The sequence below is a fragment of the Balearica regulorum genome, chromosome 10 (genome assembly GCF_011004875.1).
Source record: "Balearica regulorum gibbericeps isolate bBalReg1 chromosome 10, bBalReg1.pri, whole genome shotgun sequence".
NCBI classification, from domain to species: domain Eukaryota; kingdom Metazoa; phylum Chordata; class Aves; order Gruiformes; family Gruidae; genus Balearica; species Balearica regulorum.
In genome coordinates, this window is record NC_046193.1 from 241,698 (window position 1) to 267,513 (window position 25,816).

Below are 25,816 nucleotides of genomic sequence, written 5' to 3' on the forward strand. Positions count from 1 at the left end.
TATTGCAGTACTATGAAATTGCAGTACTAGGAAGGAAGGAAATTGCTTATTTTGGCCCCACAGATGAAGTATTTTGGCTCCACTGTGACGTATTAAAAAACGCAGTTACTGCTCAAAGAAGGAAGATGCATCATCATGTCACAGTGTAGACCTGGCATGCCGTGTTGGAGACTTCATGAGAAACATCCATTTTGTATTTTCGTTAATGAATTTTGTAACGGTTATGTAAAACTTAATGTAATGTTAAAATTAGAGTTACAGCAGCAAAGCAATGGAAAAATCTGGACAGATGAGATAGATGACTTCATATCTATAAATCTGCTTATGTCTGTTACACGACCACTTCTGTTTTTGAGCAACACAGCTTGCACAAGTTTTTACTTCAGAATGCGTTGGCCTTCTGTTCTAGGAGATAATAAATATTACCGGTTACAGTGTATATGTACTTTAAGAAAATAGATGTGAGTGGTTGTTTTTTTCCACTGAGTAATAATGGTCGAACACCAATTAAAATTTGGCAGCTGTAATATGTTGTAGATGAAGCAGAAATGCAGTGCTAGGTAGAAAGGTTAATTGTAAGGCAGATCTAGGAAACTCGATTTGAGATGATGACACGCTGGCTGCAAAGGGTGTCCTGCGGTGGAAGGTGCAGATAGTGCTGACACAGCACCTTTCCAAGCACCCTGGACAATGAAGGCAAGACCAGAGTTCACATCTGCCTTGGCTGAGTCCAGTCTTCACATAGTTCATCGATGGCCAGGAGGAATAAATGAGTCGCAGGACCTTTGCACCTGACTCGCGTTGACAGGAACAGCTTAATAAAAGGGGAGAAAAACTGGGGAGTCTGGGAGTCAGAAGAGGGCAGAAGCTTGTTAAATGGCTAAAGGGGGTCTGGTGCACTCAGACTGCAAGTCGCAAGTTCAGCGGGAGAGAAAAGCTGGGGGAAAAATGGCTGGCGCTCTGCCTGGCCGTCAATTTGGAGGAGACAAAGATGCATGGCTACCGCCGGTCCCAGCCTGGCGGGTGTCTCGTGTGTCTTGGCCCCCCGGGAACACCCAGCTGAGCTGAGCGATCTCTTTGCATTAAAACCTCTTCAGATGTTTGGCTATGGTGGAAAGATGATTTTTAAAAAGCAAAAGTTTCCCACACGATTTTCTGCTCGCCAGCAGAGATATCTAGATGTTTCTTTACAAGGTGTAGTCAGTTTGAATCTGATCCTCACTTGAGAGAGTGACTGGGGGGGCAGAAATATCTTCCTTTGTCTAGATTAACGTTTAGGGTTTCATCTAGGGTACCATATAGTTTACTTTCAACTCAACTTAGCCTGAAATACCTTGATTTCATGTGTGTGTAAGTGCTTGTGCATGTGGGAGACAACTGTGAAAGTCTTACAGTTGTGTTTTCTCTCTGAAGATAGTATTGAATTCCAGAGATTTCAGTACTTACCTGCCTCTTTCCCGTAGGAATGTCAACCCACGGCTAGGAGATATCCTACAGAAACTTGCTCCTTTTCTGAAGATGTATGGAGAATATGTAAAGAACTTCGACAGGGCAATGGACATGGTGAACACGTGTATGCAGAGGTCCTCTCCGTTCAAAGATGTTGTTCAGAACATACAGGTATGTTGTTAATTGGCGTAATATGGCTTGGAAAGCCTCATTTATTTGTGTGAGTTTATTGTTTTTCCAGTGCACGACACACAGTGTTTAGCTGCAAGATAATAGTGCTCTAATACTAAAAATATACAATTTTAGCGGCAGTCCTTTCTTCTCTTTTGCTGTGTGACACAGATTTTTCACATAGGTAGCTTTTTCTCCACTCACGTATTTAAGAGGAGTATCAGAAGTCACAGAATGAAGCTTCACCATTGGCCCAGCAATTTTGACTGCAAACGTGTCCATATATAAACTCCTTTTAATTTCTCCTCCTCGTTACGAATTTTAATTGCTTTTTAATCAATTTTTATTCTGAGGTGGGCACATTTGAGTTTGGGCGCATCACTGGCAGCATCTGCTGTTGGTCCGATTTTTCTGAGGCTCATGAAGTCGCACACAGCTCCGGGGGATCACAGCTCTGCAGGAGGGTGCTTAGCACGGATTTTCATGTGTTTTCTCTTAATTATACAAAAAGTTGCATGGGGAGGGGGGGGAAGAGCTCTGCTTCTGCTGGGGTGTCTGTAAAACCTCTCTGCCCTCCCCCGGGCCCTGGGCCAGCTGAAGGGATGCAGCAGGCTCCAGCACGCTTGCGAGCATCCCTCCGCAGTGGTGCTGGAAGCGCTGGGGGAGCAGATGCCGTCCTTTGGGAGGGGAGGGCTGGCAGGGAGAGGGTTAAGCTGGGGAGGGAGCACAGCTGCCTGCCCTAAATGGGAGGATTGTGGCTGGGCCAGCTGTCGGGATCAAGTAATCCCCAGCAAGCTGGGAGAGGAGAGGCCCCGCATGGAGGGTCAGGGCTGCCGGCCTGTGACTCAGACAGAAGCTGGGGGAGCAGGAGCTGGGGACGGTCCTCTGCTCCCAGGCTCTCACTCCTTGGGGCCTTTTCTTAACCTTCTCTGTCTGAGCCCAGCTTGCTCTCACCCAGGTTCTGGACAGCAAGCGCTGTAAAAAAAAGTGCACAGGCGTTTCGCTGTCTCCGGTTTGTGCCAAGCCACCGACATGGCTTTCCGAGGTGTAAATCAGTTTGTGACTGTTTTCCCTACAGCACAGCCATCTGCCCGCCCTAAGATTCATCTGTCTCTTCTCACCACCAAGCTACCAACACAAACGATTTGTGTAAGCTGTCAGTCTGCAGCTGTCCGAGACCATGAGTATTTATTTCTGCTGGTGCTTGAGCAACACTTTGACAGGCAGTGTGACACAGGCAAGGTATATAGGAGATGCAATCCTGAAGCCTGCTGATGACAGGACTTCACTGTAGGTTATTTTAGTGGCAACATCACAGCACCTTTTGCTTCTGTCGATGACCATAGCTGCAGGAGGCAAAGATTTGACCCAGAACGCTCCGTCCACTCATCTGACCTCTCTCTGTGCTAGCAAAAGGCACGGTTACTTTTCACAATACCAGTTGAAGTCTGTTGTGATCTTGCAGTTACACACTGTCCACCGAGGCTGTTAATAGAATAGTTATACAGCTTAAGGCATTAACAATTACTAATAATGCTAAACTAGGGAAAACAGAAAACAAGAATCACATGGTACTTATAAGTGAATGGCTGTGACTTATCAAGTTTACTTTAGCTGACCTTGAAGATAAACGTACTTTCTTGGTTCACATCCACGTATGGTGACCAAAACTTGATAGCTGGTGAGTTTATTAGGACTTTCCTTTTGTCAGCTTTCTGCTTATGCCATCACATACGTACGTTTTATATATTTCTGTGTTATGGATTGTCACATCAATTAAACGCAGAATAAATATTTATCCTTCTTCTAATAAAGTCATTTGAATTGCAGAGTAAACTCTGTAAACTTAAAAATTGCATAGCATTAAACTTTCCCTATTTGGAACAGTTTATTTTGTCACTGCGGACTTTTTAAAGAGGATACACTTGGCATGTGAATACAACTGACGTGAGCCTTGAAGTGACTTCCTCCTCTGCTTCCCTAGTGCTGTTCAGTGTTAAGGTTCATCCTACTGCAGGAATAAAAAGACAACAGGGAAGGTTATAGTCAGGGGATTTGGGAATATAAACCAAGTGCTAATAGGCAGTGGTGCAGTTCTGTGTCCCTTTTAGTTCTTGCAGAATCTCTGATTCTTTCCATCCCGGTTGTATTTTCTGTAAAACTCTGAGAGACAATAAATTCACTTCATCTCCTATAAACAATGATATTGTTCACTCTGTTACACTGAGACAAGATATTTTTAAAAGTTTATGTCTTTGAATTTTGGAAGGATGGCTGATATTTTTCTATCAGACATGCATCTCATTATCTCCAGGCTTTGCTTTGAGAATCGGGCAAGTCAGCAGTGTATCGTGGGCTGTAATGCTTATAGAAAAATTGCAAATACCTGAAACAAGCGCCTTTCTCTGAGAAAAGCATACTAAAATTAGTGGAGTTGTCGAGGGGTTGCTTACACCAGAACAGGCCAAGACATGATGTAAAAATAATGCTATGAAGAAGAGTGTGTATGTGTATATATATATGTATGTGGTTAACATGCTGGTGTGGGATTCAGGAGTCAGATTACACCGCGAACAGAAACTTCCTGTGTGCTTTAAAACAAATTACTTACTCTTACTGTGTTTCTCATCCCTCCTCCCCTCTTTTAACCAGAAATATCCCTTCGCTTCATAGGGATCCTATGAAAATAAGCACACCGCAACACTCAGTACAGTGTTTGGTGCACAGCAGTTTGGTGCCTTATCGGGTAATATGTAGCGTAACCCCCTCAGTCAAGTGAAAAAAGAGAATTTGAGGCAGCTCCTTCTTCTGAGGTGGGAAGCAGTGTATCTGCTGCTCATACAGTAAGCTCTAGCAAGCAATATATCCCCGTGGGGTTTCTGATTTTGTATGGACTTCTGGGGGGAAAACGCTGCACAGGGCCGTGGATGGGAAGAGCTTTTCTGAGCCTGTGAAGAAGCACACAAAATCTGAAAGATGATGATTGCATATCTGCAGAAAATACCAGGCATGGGACGGGAAACCTGTCAGCTCTGATATCTCTGGAGGGCAGGAAGGCTCTGCAGAGGGATCTGGACAGCCTGGATCGATGGGCCGAGGCAACTGCGTGAGGTTCAACACGGCTCAGTGCTGGGTCCTGCACCTGGGTCACACCAACCCCAGGCAACACCACAGGCTTGGGGCAGAGTGGCTGGAAAGCTGCCTGGAGGAAAAGGACCTGGGGGTGTTGGTCAACAGCTGGCTGAACGTGAGCCAGCAGTGTGCCCAGGTGGCCAAGAAGGCCAGCAGGATCCTGGCTTGTGTCAGGAATGGTGTGGCCAGCAGGACCAGGGCAGTGACCATCCCCCTGTACTCGGCACTGGTGAGGCCGCACCTCGAGTGCTGCGTTCAGCTTTGGGCCCCTCACTCCAAGAAGGACATTGAGGTGCTGGAGCGTGTCCAGAGACGGGCAACCAAGTGGTGCAGGGTCTGGAGCACAAGTCTGATGAGGAGCAGCTGAGGGAACTGGGGTTGTTTAGTCTGGAGAAGAGGAGGCTGAGGGGAGACCTGATCGCTCTCTACAACTACCTGAAAGGAGGGTGTAGCCAGGTGGGGGGTTGGTCTCTTCTCCCAAGTAACAAGGGGTAGGATGAGAGGAAAGAGCCTCAAGTTGTGCCAGGGGAGGTTTAGATTGGAGATTAGGGAAAATTTCTTTACCGGAGGGGTTGTCAGTCACTGGAACAGGCTGCCCGGGGAAGTGGTGGAGTCACCATCCCTGGAGGTATTTAAAAGGCTTATGGATGTGGCTTGGGGACATGGTTTAGTGGTGGGCTTGGCAGTGTTAGGTTTACAGTTGGACTCAATGATCTTAGGGGTCCTTTCCAACATAAATGATTCAATGATTCTGTGATAGCTTGAGAAGTTCTACACTCCTCTAACTTACGTGAATGGTCGTTTTTCATTGCTGTGTAACACCAAAGGCAGGGACAAAACCAAACCCTTCTATGCTTGTTTTCTCTCTTTTACAGAAACAGGAGGTGTGTGGAAACCTGACGTTACAGCATCACATGCTTGAACCAGTGCAAAGGATTCCTCGTTATGAGCTTCTCCTAAAGGACTATTTGAAGAAACTTCCAGAAGAGTCTCCAGACAGGAAAGATGCTGAAAGTACATGTAAACTCCTCTCTGTCTAATGAGCACAATAAAATCTTGGAGAGCTTTTTCTTCACATGTTCAGATACTTTCAGCTAGCGTTATAGTAGAAATGGAGATTTGAATTAATCAAAATATTGGCAAGCGCAGCACAAAGGGATTTTGAATGGTCTTAGAGTAGAGAAGAAAAGGGTTGATATGGCAGCTCTAGGAATGAAGGGAGCTTTGGCAAATGACAAAATATTGAGGTGTGTAATAGCAGAACATCTGGCATTTTTATTTAATCTGTTGTATGGCCAAGGACAAATACAGGAGGGCATCCTTGCAATAGCCAGACGAAGAAAATAAGTGTGGTCTTAAGTGTGTATCCTTCCCTGTGAAGGCAGGTTAACTCCGTTAACACAGAGAAACGGGAGAAATGGACTTCTGTTGGGTTCTAGGAGTTTGTGATCTTGACCAAAACAGGGTTCATGTTACCGTAAGCACACAAGCCATGTTTTAGGAAAACACTCTTAAAAACATGCTTGTGAAGACTTAAGCGAGACTTAAGTTAACTTTTAGTAGGTTGATTCCTAGAAGGTGAAGTTTTTTTGTCTGCGCTTTGGCTTGCCTGGACTTTTGGGAGAGAAAGATTAAACATTTAGGTGCACATGGACCAGCTGAACATGCAGAAGTGATTGCGTATGTAACTGCTTCTAAGCGTTCCTTTTGCTTTATGGAAGGAAAAATACAGTCCTTGCTTTTGCAACAGCAATTTTGCAGGAAAAACACTAAGCAAGGAGGTGAGAAAAACCCCCAAGGTGTCATTAACAGATACAGTCTGGAGAATGCATAACTGTTCCTACCTTTATTGCAGAATCACTGGAGCTCATATCTACGGCAGCAAACCATTCAAATGCAGCCATCCGAAAGATGGTGAGTAGAAATTGCGTAATGGAATTGTAATCTGAGTGAAACGCTTGGTTGAACCAATGGTCCCCTGTTGCAATAGGCTCAGTAAAGTAGGCTGGGGAGAATTTTCAAATACAGTGAGTCAGGCTTTAAACATCAGTTGGATACCTAGTTCATAGGTGATCCTTTTGTGGTTACTGTGGGTTGTTGGGCCTAAATTTCACTTTCCTTGTTCTTAAGAACCCAATGGGTTGAAAAAAAGAGGTCTTCATAAAACTCATTATTTGCTTTTCATTGAAAAATGTTGAAAGTATTCCAATTAGGTCCATTCATAAGGTGTCCTTGCAGGTTTTCACACTAGTTTTTTTGGTCCTACAGGTCTTCACCAGAGTGGAGGTTGTTTTGGTTTGATTTGGGCTCATTTTAAATGCCCAGAGTGTGCGTTTATTGGGTGTCAGCAGCTTTGGTAAGCTACGCTTCTGTAGCTGGGCAGTCTGAGACCGTGGAGATTTCGAACGTTAGCACGTGGTTTACATACAGAACAGGTCGTGCGTTACCATTAAAGTAAACGGACTTTATACTTACAGATGTTATCCTTTTTGTGCACCCACATGCCTCTGGAGCTTGAATATCTAATAGATCTGAAATGCTGTGTATCACACCGTATTGGGTCTGGCTGAGATGGAGTTAATTCTCCCCAGAGCAGCTCTCGTAGTGCTGTGCGTGGTAGCCAGCAGGAGTAGCCACAACACCGGTGGGCAGTGCCGGCACGCATCTGGGCTGTCTCTCCAACATGCCCTCACCAGCAGGCTGGGGGTGGGCAAGATCTTGGGAGGGGACACAGCCAGGACAGCTGACCCCGACTGACCCAAGGGATATTCCGTACCGTACGGCATCTGCTCAGCAATAAAAGCTGAGAGAAAGGAGGAGGAAGTGGGGCCATTTGTTATTTATGACATTTGTCTTTTGGAGCAACCGCCATGCGTACTGAAGCCCTGCTTCCCGTGAAGTGGCCAGACATCCCCTGCTGATGGGATGTAGAGAATACATCTTTTGTTTTCCTTTGCTTCTGAGCGTAGCCTTTTGCTTTTGCTTTATTAAACTGCCTTTATCTTGACCCATAAGTTTTGGGGCTTTTTTCCCCCCATCTTATTTTCCCCCTGTCCTGCTGCGGAGAGGAGTGACAGAGTGGCTGGGAGGGCACCCAGCCCCCAGCCAGGGCCACCCCCCCACAGGCTTAACACTGACCGACCATTTGTGGGTACAGGGTTTAGGTCCCATCTCGTCCCCGACCCTTACTTCCCTCTCCCGGCCGGCGGGGACCCAGTGAGAACACGTTTCCCGTGGCTGCTATGGGGAAGTAACCAGCTACTGTCTGTGTATTTTCAGCATGAAAACCAGTTTTGAAACCATCTATTTCTGTTTGAGTCTAGTGTGTTCTCTTGGTAAGGATATATTTTGGTGGAAATTTTTCTAGTTTGGGGCCTTGAACAACTCCTCCACAAGTAGCAATTATTTTGCTGGGGACTGTGTCCAGTATCTCCACAGACAGCAGGAACATGAAGCCACCGGCCAGTCGCTTTCTCAGTTGGATGCTTTTTCTGTTAGTCTGCAAACACCTGTTAGAAAAGGCTGCTATAATAATTTTGTACCCCTGTTCATTGCTGATAAGAACCTGATGCCTCTAATGAGGGCTTCTTATTGCATTGAATTCTTCTGTAATTAATAGATCTTGCCTGATCAGACTTGAAGGAAAAATATCTGAGTAAGAGTTTTGGGTTTGACCTCGTGGGTTTCCCGACTCGCACGTCGCAGCAGAAGGGGCAGTGGGTGTGCTGGGGCAGCGGGTGAGGCTGACGGGGAGCAATGCAGCGCGAGAGCCGTGCCGTCCTGCACGCATGCCTCTGCAGAGCCCCCGCGGGATGCACCGAAAGAAAAGCAAGGGCTGTAGCAAAATCTCCAAAAGTTAGTAGAGATTTGAATTAATTGTCGGTTGCTTCCTCCTGTTGTGGGGTAGTAGAAGAAATAAATCATGCTTCCAAAGCTGACTTTTCCTAGAAGTATGGATGTCCCTCAGGTTTTGGAGCTGCTCTTGGTGTTCTAGGTTGTTCTTTGAAGAAAACAGCTTTAAGGAAAACAGTTCACTGTTTGGGGTTTTTTTTTTTGTTTTAAATTAGTGGGATCTCTTGCTCATCTTCCCATTGGATGGAAAAACTCTACTGCCTTTAGGGGGTTAGGTGATTTGCTTATTTGGTTTTAGTCCGTACCACCACCACCCTGCCCCATTTTGTTTTGCAAGGTTTGTTTTAACACTTTGGTTTTGTTTAGGGTTTTTTGGTGGGTTTTTAGTTGTTCATTTGTTTAATTGTATGTCAGAAGAATTGATTAGGACAGGGACTGGTGCGATGTATATTTGCGGTGAAATTTTTCAAGTCAAATGGGGGTAAACAAAGTGTGTAAAGACCTGAAATTCCAGCTTAATCTATAGATAGGTTGAGGTATGATTTAGAGATGTGCTTGGGCATATTTTGGGGTGTAATTGCATAAATCTCTGTCCTCACTTTCTGACCACTTGCTGACAGTGCCATTTGGAGCACATCAGTCCAGCTTGCAGTTGAAAGCCAAACCTTTCCAAATGCTCTAACTCAGTAGCAAGATTTACACACCTTTCTTATTTTCACTTGTTAAAGCTGCTGCAGTGCTTAATACAGTAGCTGCAAGCGGGTGAACTAGTTACCTTTATCCATGGGAATACCATCTAGAGGGACTGTAATATTTGGATGGCTTAATATAAAGTAGAAACGGTGCTTTGCTGAAAAGGAAAACTTCGCAGAAGCTGAGAAATGATCATGCTGTAGCAGAAACCTTAGTCTGAGATGTGAGGTGGAAGTTAATAAATTCAAACTTGGAGCTGATTTGGTAAGGTACTAGTCTCCAACTTGGCCACTGATTTTACTGGACCTGATGCCATTGCTTCCAAAGATAAGTATTTATTGTTGAATAGGAATATCTAAAAATGTCAAATAGATTGATTTCAAAATGTCATTAAAATGGTGCAATCCAAGTAAGACCCATGAGTGACTGATGCAGAGCAGGGAAGAGTACTGAAGAGTATGAAACAGGTATTCATTAATTTTTGAAAATGCAAAGCTATAGCAGAAGTGAAAGACTTCTTTCTTTCCTACTTACTTACACTTACCGCAAAAATGGTACTATGGGTAATAGTCAAAGCGGAATATTTTTTTTTTAATTATTATTTAAATTGCTGGGGGTTTTGTACTTGCAGGAGAAGATGCACAAGCTTCTGGAAGTCTATGAGCGACTCGGTGGTGAAGAGGATATTGTTAACCCCGCCAATGAGCTCATTAAAGAAGGACACATTCAGAAACTTTCAGCGAAGAACGGCACAGCGCAGGATAGGTATTTATTCCTGGTGAGTTTTTTTGCTGCTCTCTTATTTTCAGAGTTGTGCTGGGAAATGGTACTTTTCCATGCAGGAACCATGCAGGTTCTGTCCAGCGTGTAATGCCTCAACTTAAAATATTCCCTTGTTGCAGTTTAACAGCATGGTGCTATACTGCGTGCCAAAACTGAGACTGATAGGCCAGAAGTTCAGTGTTCGAGAGAAGATGGACATTGCAGGACTGCAGGTTTGCATTTCTTCTTTTCACCCGTTTTAATGTTTCCCCACTCGATAGCGTGAGATCCCCTCTGAATCCAAAAATACAACAATGTGTTTATGTAGAAATATAATAAAATTCTAAAATCCAGCTTTGGGTCTCAGGTTTTTGGTTTGTGGTTTGTGGTTTGGGTTTGGGTTTTGTTTTTTTTTTAATTATTACGAGGTAATCATCCAAAAGTGGGTAAGCAAATGGTGACTCTGTGCATGCTTTGACTGAAAGCCTTCCCTTGTCACCGAGCTGACACAGGAGCCACCTTTTCCCCGTACTTCTGCAGGGGGCTGGTTGTGGTGATAACAGATTCAGGAGTTTTGTAGCAAGACAAGTGATCACGGAAACAATCCTTTGTTTTTTCTACCTCTGTACTGTATTACGGAGTGATCCTTTCAACTAAGTATTTCAAAGAATGAATATATTTGTAAGTCATTAAAAATGATTGAAAGGCAATGGAGAGTGGCAAGAAGCCAACATGTTCTTTTTACAGGTCCAAGAAATTGCCAAGCAAAACGTGGCTCATACATTTTCAATAACAGGAAAAAAGAGATCGCTGGAACTACAGGCCAGGTATGGTGCTTGTTCTGCCTTTCCAGGTTTGTGAATATTTATGTAGAAATTTATGATCTAGGGCATATGGCTGTGCTAGTATGACATAGCTTTAAGCCAGGAGATGAGCATCAGAGATGCGTAACTTGTAAGAGAATATGTTGGTCCTAAGTCAGAGTGTGTTAATGTGCTATGTCGATTTGCTTTATTGAAAGCTTGTGGTGTTTATAGTAGTGCTTGTAGGTTCCACTGTATTAATAATTCAAACATTTTTTGCATTTGTTTGATAATAGTTGAGGTCAATAATTTTTAATAATGTTTATAAAATAGTGGATAGCAAAGCTAAAATCTTGATGGATATAAAGCTGTGAAGCTGAAGTGGAATTATGACGGTTTCTGTATTTTTCTTTTGTTTTAACAGGACAGAAGAGGAGAAGAGGGAATGGATTCAGGTTAATACCAAACCATTGTGATAGGGGTGGAAACTAGTCAGCATCTTCCGTTTTTAGAATGGTCTTGTGGGTGTTGGGAATGAACGTATGTGTCTGTGCGAGGAGGCTGGGTGGTCCGGGCTGGCAAAGCTTCTCATGGAGGACTGTGGAGCCCCGGCCAGGGTCCCACTGGTGACCTGACCCGCTGTGGGGTGGCAGTGCGTGAGTGTTTCGGGGGGACCCATTTCCTGCAGCCCCCGAGCCCAGCGAGAGAAGAGACTGAGCAGTGAGAGGTTATTAGCCTTGTGGCTTCTTGCAGACGCTGTCTGATAGCAGTCTTAAACAGCAGAGAGCTAACACCGCCGCTCATAGTTGTTAATTAAGGTTTTTAAGTGTCCATTTCATTTATGCAAGTGTAAGGGATTTTCACTAAAATAATAATCCTAACCATTTTCCTATGAGAGAATTTTTCCAAGACTCCTTTTGTGACGCTTCTCATCTTTGCTGGAATTTTTTTGTCTCAGGTCATTCAAGCAACAATTGAAAAGCACAAACAGAACAGTGAGACATTTAGAGCTTTCAATAGCTCTTTTTCTCAAGAGGAGGAGCATCTTCCTGATTCCTCAGTAAGTATGAGCGCTTAATTCTCCTTCTTGGCTCTAACAGTTTTACCAACAGTTAAACTAGACTTACACAGCTAACTTTAAAACTTGTTCTTGACTTTTTTATATTACATTACAGTACAGTCAGCTCCCTTTCTCTGGCTCTCAAATGCACATCAATCATAATTACTGAACCATGCAGGTATGGAATAAATTACCCAGGGTAATTCAGTGCAGGAGACCTATCAGTCATGTTTTCCAGACTAGTGGCTCATTTAGCAGAACAGGTGTAATTCTTCAATGTTATGAGTGGTTGGCTGTCTGGAATGATGTTTGTGTGCCTGGGAGATTTTGTTCATTACCTTTCCCCATCTCCTCGGAGATGTGTTTTGGGATTATTCATTTTTTCTTATTTTATTATTATTTTAAAAGCTTTAAAGAGTTGAAATTGATGCATTTTAAAAGGATCTCAAAATACTGTCTTATAGGTAATAAATATATTTCAGAAAGAATACTCTTCCACTAAATATACAAAATAGTCTTGAAAGTTATTGTTCTGTTTCTCTACAACTGTCACGTATTACTCTACACTGTGCTTGCTAGGAATTTTGTTTTGGAAGTAGTCCCGTGAGGATGATGACAACATCTCTTCATTTCACTTGCAAGTGACGGTGATGACCCTAGCCACAGTCATTTGCTACAAGCTAAAGAGGAGAAGGCCTGGGAGAGGGAATTTTTTAGGAATTTTGTGCAGAGCTGCCTGTGTGTTGATGATGTCAGTGATGAAGCGCGGTAGATCTCGGAGCACAGGGAGACCAGATCCATCTGCAGAGATTAAACTTGGGGATCTTTTTTATCTTCCCCCTCCCCTGCTCTCCTAAACTTTTATTTTTCTGGTTTGGGGGGGGGGGTTTGTTGGTATGTAACCATTTTTGAAACCTCTCGTTTCCCAGATCTGATTCAGTAACTGAATGATGCTGGATTTTTATCTGACTGATTTCCCAGGGGGCTCAGGAGGGATGTTAGATACTTCTTTCATCCCGGCATTAATCAGACTGACAACGGAGATCTTCACAAACCTCCGCAGAGTCTAGGATCCTGCTGCTGATAGCAGCCAACAATGAGCCTTTTTTAGAATATGGCATAGCTTACTGATCATGAACTATTTGTCAGCTAAAAATACTCAGAAAAAAATGGAAAATAATCAGTTCATGCCTATATGAAGTTAACTCATGGCTGCCTTCAGAATCAGGATGCTCTGATGGAAAAAAATCTTTTGCTAATAAGCAAACTAGTAAGCACGCTTCTTTCTATCCAATTAAGACACAGTGTCTGTTCAACTTCATTATTATTATCTTGCTTTGTAAATTCCATTTTCTTTTGCTTCCGTGTTAATGGTGTAGCCACATGTTTATACTCTACTGGTTTATAAAGGTCTAGCAGAGCAGAAGTCTGGTTTATCTCCTGGCTCTGGTATTAATGCAGTATGCACCTTAATTTCTTTTATGCCAGAATGCTAACCTGTGTTTTTAGGAGATTAGCTTATCCAGATAATCAGCTTTGAAAACTGATGTCACGGCTAAATGTGGCAGAAATTGCTGTCAGTTAAAAAGAGCTAAAGGTAGTTCTGTAAGGAAAACTGGACAAATACTGAGAGCATTCTTAGTAGCAATACACTGCTGTAGGCAGCATTCACCATACATATCTCATCATCTTTATGGAATATTGGGGAGTGTGCTTTAGAGAAAAAAATGACAATAAACTTCCTTTTTTTGCTGTCATGGGTCAAGAAATAGATATGCGCTCATGGATTCCGGGCTGGATCTGTAACAGCTACTAGAAATTGGACTCTGGTTCTAATAAGCCTGTAGAAAAATAGCCAAATTGCTTTTCTCCCATCCTTGGCCATACATTTGATATGTTACAGTGCTTATGATTGATTTCAGTTGCATGACCAGTGCGTGCCTCTGCACGTAATTCTTACCATGCTTTTGTTTTCCCTGCTGGGTTCCATAAGCTCATACAAGCATTAAGGGTTGATCTTCAGCCTGGAATTCGCCTACAGAAGACTTGTGGTCTCTTGGAGTTGCAGAGATCTAGCATTTGACTTGATTCTTAAGATTATGCCTGTGCAATAATCTACAGCAATTAATAAACTCCCACCTGTCAGGAGGTGAATATTCAGAGTCATTGCCAATCAGTCCCCTGCAGGGTCTTTTAAAGAGGTCTTTTCAGAAAGCTTCAGGGTCCCTTTGTGGTTTAGTTCCTTCAGAAAGAGGACACTCGTTTCCCTGTTTTCCGCTTTCATTGGCAGCATTTCAAGGCTATGTGAAGGGTCTTTTTTTAAAGCCATCTAAAAATGTTCCCGAGGAAAAGGACCTCTCTTACCCCTGCTTGATCTCAGAAGAGTTGGAGGCTCGTGGTGTGGGGGACAGACCCAGTTTGTGCATTAGTAGAAGGCTGGCGAGGAAAAGTGCCGCAGAGCTCAAATCTTAGGGAGAGGCATCCCTAAGATTTGAGAGTTGGAAGTGCTTCTGTTAGTTAAATCATGATTTTTAGATCCTGTTATATCATCATGATTTCCCACCCTGGTTTTCTGTTCCTGCCCCTAGCTCTGGGGTAGATCTCACAAACTTGGGAATAACTGTCTTCCACCATACCAGGTCTTACACGCTTCGAGTGGTAACGGTAACATAAGGGGGAGAAGCCCTGTTGAAATCTTCTCCAGGTTAAAAGTAGAAGGAATTTGATTTTTAGCACGTTATTCCAAATAAATATTAAAAGGGCATGGGGATCTGAACAGGCAACTAGAGAAATTTACTCTTTTCCCTAAACTTGCTGGGGCTTTTCTCGCTCTCTCCTTCAGACCCCATTTTGTCTCCTCATTTTTTGTTTCCTTTCCCAAGCCCCGTGTCAGAGCACGCAGATGTCCTTCCACTGGGTGGGGGATCTGAATACCTGGGCTGGTTAGGATTCCAGTGGAGAGGAGCCCCTTTCCACAGGGCAGGGGAACAAACGGTGTGAAGACCCGAGGGTTGCTGGGTTTTTGCAGGGGCAGAAATAGTTGGCTAGAGTTGAGGACATGATGCCTCCCTTTAATTAAGCTGCGTTCCCAAGGAATGCTCCGGGGGTGGCACAGCCCTAGCCCCAGGGGAAGCATTTGCTCATTTGCTTGTTCTAAGAGTTGCTTGATCGTATTAGTATATAAATAGATACGAGTAGGTATCAAAATGAATAGCTCTTCAATTTGGCCGCTTACTCAAAGCTACAGTTCAGGTTGTTTCTAATAACAGAGATTAAACCTTTTTGCTTTCAAATGGAAGGAAGCTAGAGTGCAAAAATGCACTGGAGATTTGGGTAACCTCGAAATATGAGATGTTTAATTGGCACAGGAAGAATGATCTGTGGGAATAACAGGAGAGTTTATCATGAAGAGTCTGATATTTTGAGAACCCCTGTAAACTAGGAAACTCCCTGCAAATTAATGACAGATGAGACAGTTTTCCTTTTAGGATGTAGCTTGTGATTTTTGGTGTACATAACCTTGTTACTTGCCCTCTGTTTGTATTGAATACATATATTGAATACATATAGATGCCAGTTAGCATTTATTAAGAGATTAAGAGATGTATTGCAATTAAGAAAAATTAAGAAAAACGTAACTGAGTACTATTTGAATGCAGTAAATATTCTTCCTCCTCAGAACCCACCGACTGCACAAAGCACTTGCTCGTTGGTTTGCAGGGCCGAGATGGAGCGGTGTAATCCAAATCCTGCCCGATGGCTTTCTGCGGTGCTTGGGGGGTGCTTGGGGGGATAGGTACGCGCTTTGCGAAATGCAGGCTGGGCATCCGCTCCGTGGTGAGCCCGGGGCTCAGGGGCGGCTGAGGACTCGTGCAATGAAAGTGCGTTCACAAGCAAATGATGCCACGTTTTCTTTTTCAGTGTTTAACGTATTTTAGGAAGAATGTCCATGTTGAAATTGTTGTGTGTCATTCTGTTTCTCTCAGATAGCCAGCACCAGCTCGGTGGAATCGATGCCAGGAGCAGATGGTGGTGGTGCATTTGGAGGGGTAAGTAATTTGAAGCTAATACTTTCAGCAGAGCAAGGCGAGGTGGGGGTTATGTTTCTTTTGTAGCAGGAAAAAAAATAATCAGAGATACTTCAGTGTACCAGTTGATATTCTGCTGCCTGTTGCTGCAGCTGTGCTGTCCTTAGCTTCTGGGCAAAGTCCCACCCACAGCTACTTGCAGAGTCTGCACCGACAGTGAATTTAATTCCTCCGTTCCAGATACATGCTGCACATGTGTGTGAAGCTGGTTATGGGGAACCCGGCTAGGGGGAAGTTGATTGGTACGTTTGTAGCATTGGGGAGTTGTTTTGCGGGGTTTTTTGTTCGTTTTTAAATTCTGATAGGGAGCCCCGTGGAATGCTTTGGGGGAGGAGGGCAAAGAGAGCCAAGGAAACCTGGCTGGTTAATGCTGCCATACTGTATAACTCAGGATTTCATCTCCAGAACCAAATTTTGATTAGCGTGCTTTTCATGTTTCTGCCAATATGGAGGAGGAGATGATGGTGCTTTCATACATCTCTGGCCTGAAGTGGTTGGCTGCTGCAAAAGCAAAATGTACTTTTAAAGATATTTTTCATTTTGCCCTTTCCAACGTCTGTGACTGCTGCTGAGTCAAACCAGGGGTTTTGAGTCCTTAATAAGATCTATTTTTTAGCATTCTTATCTCTCCCTTTTAAAATATCTTCTGAGAATAACAGATTTTCAGGAAATGCTTTAGGGTCAGCTGAGTTTACTGAAAAAAGCCCCAACAAGAAGAAACTACAACAACCAAAAAACTTCCTATCTGCTGAGACACACTATAGGATATTATGTATTATTAGCCAGCCTGTTTAATAACAAAGGAGCCGCTTAGCAGGCACTTCCAGAGCTCTGGCCAAGCTTGTAACCTACTGGTAGAGTTTACAGAGTGTCAATGAAAAGCTGTTAAACAAGCCAGCAACCTGACCGATACAAGCAAGAGCTTATTAAAAATAAGTGTTTGTAATTAGTGTACTCCTTGCTGTTTATTGTTTGTTCGCACTTCATTTTTTCCCTAAGCAATTTTTTATTTGTAGTCAGTTTTGCGATTAGTGCCCCGGTTCCTTGAGCTACAGATGCTATAGCGAGCTAGCTACTTCATGAAAAAGATGCTTTTTATAGTATTTAAAAATAATTTATGTTGGCCTTAAGTTTCTGAGGGAAATGTTAATTTTAGCTGTTATTAATTAAATGGAAAGAAATAGATCTTTTTAGTTGATTATAAATAGTTGTGTCAGTGATTTGCATAGTATATCTTGACACATTAAGTAATTTTCCTCAAGTTGTGTATTTAAAGAAAAATTTAATTCCCGAGAAAGAAATAAAAACAGAGTTGATCAAAACCACAAAGCTGAAAATATCCAAATTTGTGTATTATTAATTCTGGGTTCTCATTCTGCTGTATTGTAGCAAATGGATAACATCAACACGAGCAATGAATTCAGATGTTAGTTGCGGCTTTAGAATATATTAATTTGTAATGATGACATCCCTTTAGAAACATCTCGGTGAGTACAGGAGCAAGTACGTCCTGTGCTGAACAGCTTCCACACGCAAACCACTTGGTGGTAGTGGTGGTCAGCAAACTGCTATCTCCTTCCTGTGGTGCTGCGGAGTCTCCTGAGGACTCTGCTCCTCTCTTCTTCAGCGTTGCCTGTTAGCATAACCAGACCGTGAAAACCCGCTGCAGGAAGCGCAATCCGCTTGCTGTACAGCACTGCGGAAACTGTTGGCTGCGCTGCTAGCGCAGTTTATGCTCAGCACTCTGCGGGCATGAGGAAACTACGAGCCATTGGAAGATTGTCTTACGTGTAACCTTGCACATACGACGTTGGCATACAGAGAAACAAACGGAACAATTTTGCGGCATTACAAAGTACAAAATATACTATATAATTTAAATTAATCTCTCACACATATTCAGCAATTGCAGAAGCACCTGCTGATGTTCTGCCCCATTGCAGGTGTCTCCAAATATGTAGTTCATAAATGGCAAATACGCAGCTGTATAAGCATAATGAGAAGTAAACGATTTGAAACCCCTTTGTTGCGCATGCTCGTGCCCATATAGAAAAGTCTCATCAGACTCTATATGTTGCACATACAGCGTCGAGGCTTTGTTTCTACCTACTGGCCCAGACAGAATGAAATACATAGCAAGTAATAAACAGAACAACAGTCTCCTGAGCCCATTGGTTTTCTTGCTGTTCCTACCAGCTCTTGGTGTTTCTTCGCTGCTTTTCAGAAATAAATGGCGGCTCCAGTGATTCCCTGATGGTGCGATGTCTGCTTTCCTACAGGCCTTCACCTCACAGTCACTTAGCTCTAGGCATGAGTTGTACCTCTCGCTGGGGTATATGCTCTTTTCCCACCAAAACGTTGAAGTTGGGAGGACACTGTCAAGATGTAGAGAGTTAAATGCAGGTGTGGAATAAAAGCAAATTAGTGGTCAAAACAGCCCAGTCTGAAAGAAGTTATTGTAGATCCTGGCTCTGAACAGATTTTATGCAAGTAGATTTTTCCTGTCAGACTCAGCAGTTTCAAATCAGAGCTGGGTACACCAAGACAGATGAGAAATACAACAATTACTCATGTGCGTTACTATCAAGATACTCCAGTTGAAGCTAGGGAAGCTTTGTATTAGTTTTCCTCTTAACGTACATCGACAGCAGATAACTTCTGTAATAAAGGACACAATTGCAAAGTGACTGTTAAATTTATCTTTCATGAGCAAGGTTTGTGTATTACAGTGCACATCCTTGTTTTTCTACAAGATGTTCAGATGGTGTGTAGTTAAGAGTACGTGGCAAAGTCAACTTCCGGAGCCATCGCTGGGTGGGATGAGGGGACTGCCCGTGCAGCAAAGTCTCATGGTTTTCACGGGGATGGAAAGCAAAGGGCTTCTTAATTCTTTCCCAGTGTCAGCAGTTAAATAACATAATATTGAGTAAGTCTTTCTTCTATAACTGCTCATCGGAATTTGCCAAGTCATAAAGAAAATACATTTTCATTTTTATTATCTTTTCTACAGCTGCAATAGCAATGTTTCAAACTCTTGTGTTCTCACCGTATTCTCAGTTGAGAAGTACTACGAAACTTTGCTGGTATTTGTCAAACACTTAAAGACCTCTTATACAGGGCCTTTTTTGATTAGCAAAGTTAGTATTAAAAGCTTGTTGTATGCTACAGTGCAAGTTAAAATATAATGGTCTAAAATAAATATAATGGTCTAAAATAAAAGCTCATGCATAACTGTCCTGACAAATCTTCCCCAATGTAATACCCCTTCTGCTTTCTTGCCTTTGTCGAATATACGGGTCATGTATTTCTGAAAGTGAACACTGTCCAGGCTGTTTGACGTTGAGGAGGAAGTCAAATACCAGATCCATTAGAGAAAGTACGCAACCTGAGTCTTGTCTGTGTTATAGAAACATGCATGTGGGTGATGATGGATATTCCTATTGAAGTACAAATCGAATTAACCAATTTCCACAGGAAGCAGTCCATTCAATTCGTGTTAGAGGAACTTCAGCATTTTTCCTACGCGGGCATGTGTAGGTATCGATTGAAAGCCAAAAACTGGTTCTGCTTAGCATTCATCAAGGTTATCTTCCAGTCACAGCTCACAAGGCTAAAGGGTGCCTTCATTTGTGCTCTTGCCGTTCCAGTAACGCTAGGGAAATTGTTGTTAACAAAAGAATCAAAAGGCTTGTTACACTATATGCAAATTTTGACTATTGAGAAGAGAAAAAATAAGGTTGACCAGTAAGGGAAAGCTCTGAGGTAACAACTTAAGGGGACTCCATCCATAACCAGTAGAAAAAAAGTCAGTCTTCTAAAAAATTAAATAGCATTAGCGTCAAAATCAGAGTGAGAAACAGCTGACTTTAGCCAATATATGTGATACAAATGAAAAAGCTTCCCTGTAGATTGCTGCTGATCAGTAAAAGCGTTTCGAATCGCCTTAATTATGTGCCTTACTTGGAGGGGTCTAATAGAGTCTGAAAGGAACGTTCTTGCCAGTGATTCATCCGAGGCATTGTTCGGTGGTTGTAATTCAGTGTCATACTGGTTACATCTGGTTCTTCACAAGAAAAGTGAAATACTGCACTCCGCTTATGTGTGTGGGAGGATGTGGATTTGCAGGCATTCTGTTTTGCTGAGCAATTAACATGTACGTATATGGGGGTATAGTGATTTTCCTGAATGAACAAATCCGTATGACTGTGCTTCACCAAGCTGAATTGCAAAACATCCTATGTACTTGTATACAAGTTTGAAACATTGCTGTGGCAGCTATAGAAAAGTTAATAAAAATGAAAAGATCCAAGCCAATTAGAAGTAATTAGTTGTGGTTTTGTTGTGTAATGTCCTTACAAGACAGGGTGGCTTCACTCGCTCTGCTGAAAGCCAGCGTGCTGTCCTCTAACCGGGGCACGGCAGGGCAGAGACTCAAGGAGGCTGAAAGATGGGAGAGTGGAGTCAGCTTATAAATTTTGTTGTTATTCTTTTTTTAATTGGCCTAGAAACCTATATTAGTGGCTTCTGCAGGTTAGTCATAACCACTAAGGTGAGAGCGTAGGGCAAATGGCATGATGTCCCTAGTGCTGGTGCCGCCTGCCTGGTGATCCGTGGGCAGCTCCGCTAGTTGTAACTGCTGCTGCCTTTCCTCCCGCCCCCACGTGCCCACCTCCTGCTGCTAAATACAGGCTTTGAAGAAGGGGAAATTTGTTGAGCCAATTGTTCTCTCTCAAGTGGACTTAAGTTGTGACTTAAGTTGTGCTGCAGTGGCTTAAAGGGAAGGGGGGCTTGTCGAGGAGTCCAGAATCTGTGTAACCTGCAATGGGCCTGATCTTCACCTGGTTGATTTTCAGAAAAAAATGTAAAATACCTCCGCTCTTTTTATTTAGAGGAAATGATTCTTCTCCCAGTAGTTTGTTAAATGATTGTGTCAAGCGAACAAAAATGAAGAGAGTTATCAAACCTCTTCTCCTGAAAGAGCCTTGCTGGAGGACCATGATGCAGCCACCTCCTTGGGGCTGGGATCTCCCCGCAGATGCTGCTGGCCAGTGGTGCCCCGGCTCACCCCCGGGGAGCTGCTCGGCCCCTGCATGTCGCCATCCTGACCGGGAAGGAGGAATAGTATGATCTCCAGAGGTCCCTGCCAACCCCTGCCATTCTGTAACTCTTGGCAAGCCCCCTTCCTCGTCCTCCTTACCAGCAGAGGCTGAGCTGAGTTCATGCAGCGGCTGGAAGGGCACAAGTGGGCAGAGGGGGACTTGAAGAATCGGCTCGAGCAATCTGAGACCCATAATGCTGCACCAGAAACACCCGATGGCTGAGCCAGCCAGCTGTAGGCCTTTAGCAGAGTTGACCTGAATTGTTTTCTAAAATGGTGTGAGACCCTAAGAGGATCTTTGGCAGTAGGAGAAGTCTATGAATTGTTTTGCAATTATTTTTTTTTTAAGTTTTTATTTCAATAAAAATCATCATTGTACTTTTCAGAGTGATTCCTGTAGGAAATCTTCCAAATCCAAGCGAGACAAGGAGAAACAGGCCTGCAAGAGCTGCAGCGAGAGCTTTAACTCCATCACAAAAAGGCGGCACCACTGTAAGCAGTGTGGGGCAGTAAGTATCGGAATGCACAGAGCTTTTCTGTTTCTTCCGCAAAGGCTGTTGAAGAGAATTTTTTTTTTTTTTCCCACTGCAAGAACTAAAAGATGTTCTGGTTCATGGCAGGTCATTCACAGAGCGGATCTTTCCGCTTGTTTTCCCCCCCCCAGGGGAAAAAGAGCAAAGGCCTGGTGCAAGGGGCCTAGTCTGTGCTGTTCCGAAGGCAAATACAGCACCTCAGTGGGTAAAAAGGAAGGTGGTGCCTTCTCTGGGGGTGCGCATGTATCTGGAGAGGGGGTGTCCCCTGTATTGTGTTTGCAGAAACACAACGGCCTTTGACAGCCTTGCTTCAGACAGCAGCTCTTGCCAGGATGAGCAGCTGTTGAACGTGCAGTGTTAAAGATGGATGGGTTCTCCTTGCCCTGGAGCAGGGCAGTCAAGGATGGCTTGTGCCAAAGTGGTTTCCTCCTGCTTGAAAAGTCAGAACCGTATCGCTCCTGGAGCTGCAGAGCCAGGTTACCGAAGGCACTGAGGCACCCTTCCCCAGCGCCCTTCGCTGACAGCTAGCTTCTCGGGGGGCGTTCTGAAAATCGCAACCCTGGCCAAGATGAGATTGATTTCTGTAATCTGACTTGAAACCTGTAACTTGAGTTTCATGGTTCACTGTTCCTAATGTAACTAGTATAGAATAATGTTATTTAAATACCATTATTCATTTGAAGTGGAGATAAATTTTCAGCTGGAGACCTAAATGCATAGTTAAGATGTTTGAAGAAACCTCAGTCTTACTAACTGAAATAAAATTACTGTGGAGGAGACACATTTGCACCAGAATTGGGATTTTCAACCTTCTGGATTTGTTATTACTAAAATAATGAAATGCATTTCTGGAGGTTTAAAACGCTCCATTGCAAAGCTCAGTATTATTAAAGAAATTAAATAATAGCTTTTCCCCATGGACAGAGAGATAAGAATTACATTATTAATAATTTACTGTTAAACAGTTTTTGGGTTTGGGATGTTTTGTGATGTGGCAATAGCATTCAAATTAAAGAAGCTAATTTGTCTGAAGGAAAGACTCTCATGTTTCTAAAAACGCTAGCTTGATTTTGTTTATATAACTTGGCAGAACAGTGCTTCACTTCACACTTGCTGAATTGAGGCAGTTTTCTTCCTGTAGTCATTTACACCTTGCAGTGAAGCGCATAATAACGTATACTTGTACCTGAAGGGCGCCTGGGGTGTATGACTGTGCAGGAAATGCAGCACGGCTGTGGAACCCGGCTGCCTGCCCCTGCCTTGCACCCCAGGGGACGGTTCCTCTCCCCGGAGCAGCAGCAGCAAGCGGTAGAGCCAGGTTGTGAGCGTGGAAAGGGGTTCTGGAGCTGCACGCCCATCACTCTTCACAAGCGCTGGTTTCGTGGGACTGCTGTGTCATTGTGTGCTCTTGGCAGCTGAGGAAAGGAGTCCAAAGTTGTTAATTTAATGGATAACATATAGGACTGTGGTCTTAAAATGGCCAGCGAGTTTTGGATCCCTCAGTTGTATCAGACTGAACTGCCTAACGGATGAGGAAGCGTCAGTCGCCATTACTCTGAAAATCAGTCCTTCCTAGACCGTTTTATGACTGGCATTAAAGAGCACTAGTTGCTTTGTCAACCTAAGCCCTTATTGACTCACAAAGATTTATAAGGAAAGAAAAGCAAACTTGCATGATGTTAATCATAAAGTATTTCCCAAAAGGCATATGTTTCCTTTATTTAGATATATTGGTACACAGCATGGGATCACAAAAATGTTAATTATTAATGGAAGTAAATAAATATTATATTGGTCGCTCTATCTTATGCTTACATTAGTTTTCCGGATTTTACTTTAATAACAACCGTTCTGCAAGTCACTTGATTTGGAGAAGAGTTACGCTTTGGTGATGGCTAATAAAGCATCATCTTTCTGATACAGGTGATCTGTGCAAAATGCTCCGAGTTTAAACCACTTGCAGATAACAGCCGTCATAATCGAGTGTGTAAAGAGTGTTTTCTGCAGTTACCAGCAAGCCCGTGCAGCCCTGGAGTGGAAGCAGTGGGAGAACAAAAGAAAAGGCTAGCTGCAGAGGTACAGTAGTTAGCTAAAAAACTTTTGGTGTGCTAGCTGCCCTTGTGAGTCTCTCTTTTTTTTTTTTTTTTTTTTTTCTTTTAAGGTATTTATTTAAAACAAATAAAATTGTTTGGTTATCTTTTTTCCGCCCACCATATTTGACCATCTGGCCTATAGCTTGAATTGAATGTGCATGCAGCCTGAATGCTGTTTGTAAATGGCGAGCGTTCATCGTAGGATGCTGATCAAACAGGGATGCAGCTGGTTTTGCAGCTAAGCTTCAGCTTTCAGAGTAACAAAAAAAGAGGAGAAACTTCTGGCTTCTTTTTATTATGGTGCATTTCCAATCTTGAGTTGTGCAAAATAACTATGGGCAAAATTTGGGAAAATAAGATTTGTTTTTTCACTTTTAACTCCAAATAGAAGATACTTTTGCACTCCTTATTTCACATCCTGTCAAAGTATCATTGAAACGAATTTTTTCTTAGTTGATCATGCAGAAGCATGGCATCCTTCCGAAAGACTGTCAGGATTCACTGAAACTTTCTGAACCCTGCTATAATGCAGACTCTTTTCTCCAAGACGTGACTTCCACAGATTATACTGTGTAAACCACTGCTTCGCAATTGCCACAGATGTCACCAAGCTTTATACCGTGATAGCAGCACATTCTACCCTTATTTTTTACAAGAACAAGAAAGGTATTGGCAAACTGATTTGTTTTATCCTCACCCACAACAACTGAACCTTCTCTTACCAATGCTTTTTTTAGACTATGGGCAGAGCTGTGAGTACCATTACATGCCACGCTTTTCATGGGCCACCTTGAAGAAAAAGGTTTTATTTATTTTACCTGTGAAATACAGCCAGAAGTCACTGCATGTGTAAAAGAGGACATACATCTCAATTGAAAGTGGACCCGCAGGGACATCAGATTCCTGAAGGACCCACTGACACACTGAGAACTTCATTGCAATTCGTCCTTCCCTCTGATATGCTGACCTACACCATCCTGCTTTGAGCACTGCGTGGAAAATTGGGAAATCGTTGCAGCCTATACCGAAAAACAGCTTACCTTGAAAAACATCTTTCTGGAAGCCACTCCTCAGAGCCATCAGACTGCCTTCCAGCCTTGTTATCTTCCTCCTCAGAACCAGACTACGTGGAAAAGAAACGTAAACCTGCCAGTGCATACCCAGAGCTCCTGTAATAAATGCTTCCTCAAACAGTCTTTTTAGATCCTGCCCCGCTCTGCTTCCCAGCAGGTCATATTTCTTTCCAGGCTCCTAAATGTACCTACGCGGGTAAAATTACACCAGCACGGTGTCCCAGAGTGAACTCTGCTGCTCGGGTGCTTTGTCAGCTTTGTGCCCAAACGCGTCCAGAATCTCAGAAATACAAAGTGGGGTGAAGCTACAAATGCACATTGTCCTTCCCTGAACTACCGTGTCTGCGGAACGCAGTGAAGATTCTGGATCCAGAGCCTGATACCATCAAAAACTTCAGATATACGCTACAGCTGTGCCTACGGATGATGAGCATTTAATATGCATCCGTATAGTCTGTGGTATCTCGTGATAAACTTTCTAGCACTGTCTCAGCAGAGCTGTTTGCCACTAAAGTGAAAACCTACAGCTACTCAGCCGAGAGCTCTGTTAATCTGAAAAGCCAAAAAGCAAACCAGTGAAATGTGACCTATGGCTTTACTTTGGAAAAGCAGATTACAGCAGAAAGCTGTAAAAACCCAAGGAAAAGAGTAATTTTTCCCTCATACGCTCAGGCTTCTAGCCTTCTGCTAAATCTTCAAAGGATCAGGTAAAATGCAAGAAAGTAGATGTATAAAAAAGAAAGATCAGAGCCGGTCTTTTTCTTTCCCTCCTATTTACATTAAACTTTCTTAACAAGCTTAATAGCAGCTGAGGAGATTGCCACTTTAGAAGTGTTATTAGCAGATGCCAGAAATCCCCAGGAGACTTCTGTGCAAAGTCTAATGTGAACAGGAATTTTGGTTTTCTTTGCTTTCTATCTGAAGACAAAAATTTCTTTCGATTTTTTTTTTTTTTTTTTTGCCCTGGTGCTCCCTGATTTGGCTCACATCTCTCTGCATCCGCGCACAA

General features: G+C 43.1%; 1 protein-coding gene across 7 annotated transcripts in view; it reads left to right on the forward strand.

Annotated features, from left to right (window-relative positions):
* The window catches only part of FGD3 (FYVE, RhoGEF and PH domain containing 3), a 109,806-nt gene that overhangs the window by 77,294 nt on the left and 6,696 nt on the right, over positions 1–25,816 (forward strand). For 6 of the 7 annotated variants that reach the window (XM_075762616.1, XM_075762617.1, XM_075762614.1 and 3 more), the window contains 11 exons: positions 1,464–1,620; positions 5,628–5,766; positions 6,608–6,666; positions 9,929–10,075; positions 10,200–10,292; positions 10,807–10,886; positions 11,287–11,317; positions 11,821–11,922; positions 15,909–15,971; positions 21,495–21,617; positions 23,565–23,717. In XM_075762616.1, coding sequence (XP_075618731.1) covers positions 1,464–1,620; positions 5,628–5,766; positions 6,608–6,666; positions 9,929–10,075; positions 10,200–10,292; positions 10,807–10,886; positions 11,287–11,317; positions 11,821–11,922; positions 15,909–15,971; positions 21,495–21,617; positions 23,565–23,717 — 1,147 coding nt within the window. Of the gene's footprint in view, positions 1–1,463; positions 1,621–5,627; positions 5,767–6,607; positions 6,667–9,928; positions 10,076–10,199; positions 10,293–10,806; positions 10,887–11,286; positions 11,318–11,820; positions 11,923–15,908; positions 15,972–21,494; positions 21,618–23,564; positions 23,718–24,471; positions 25,515–25,816 lie in introns of all 7 variants that reach the window. The other variant, XR_012837115.1, reaches the window with a different exon arrangement.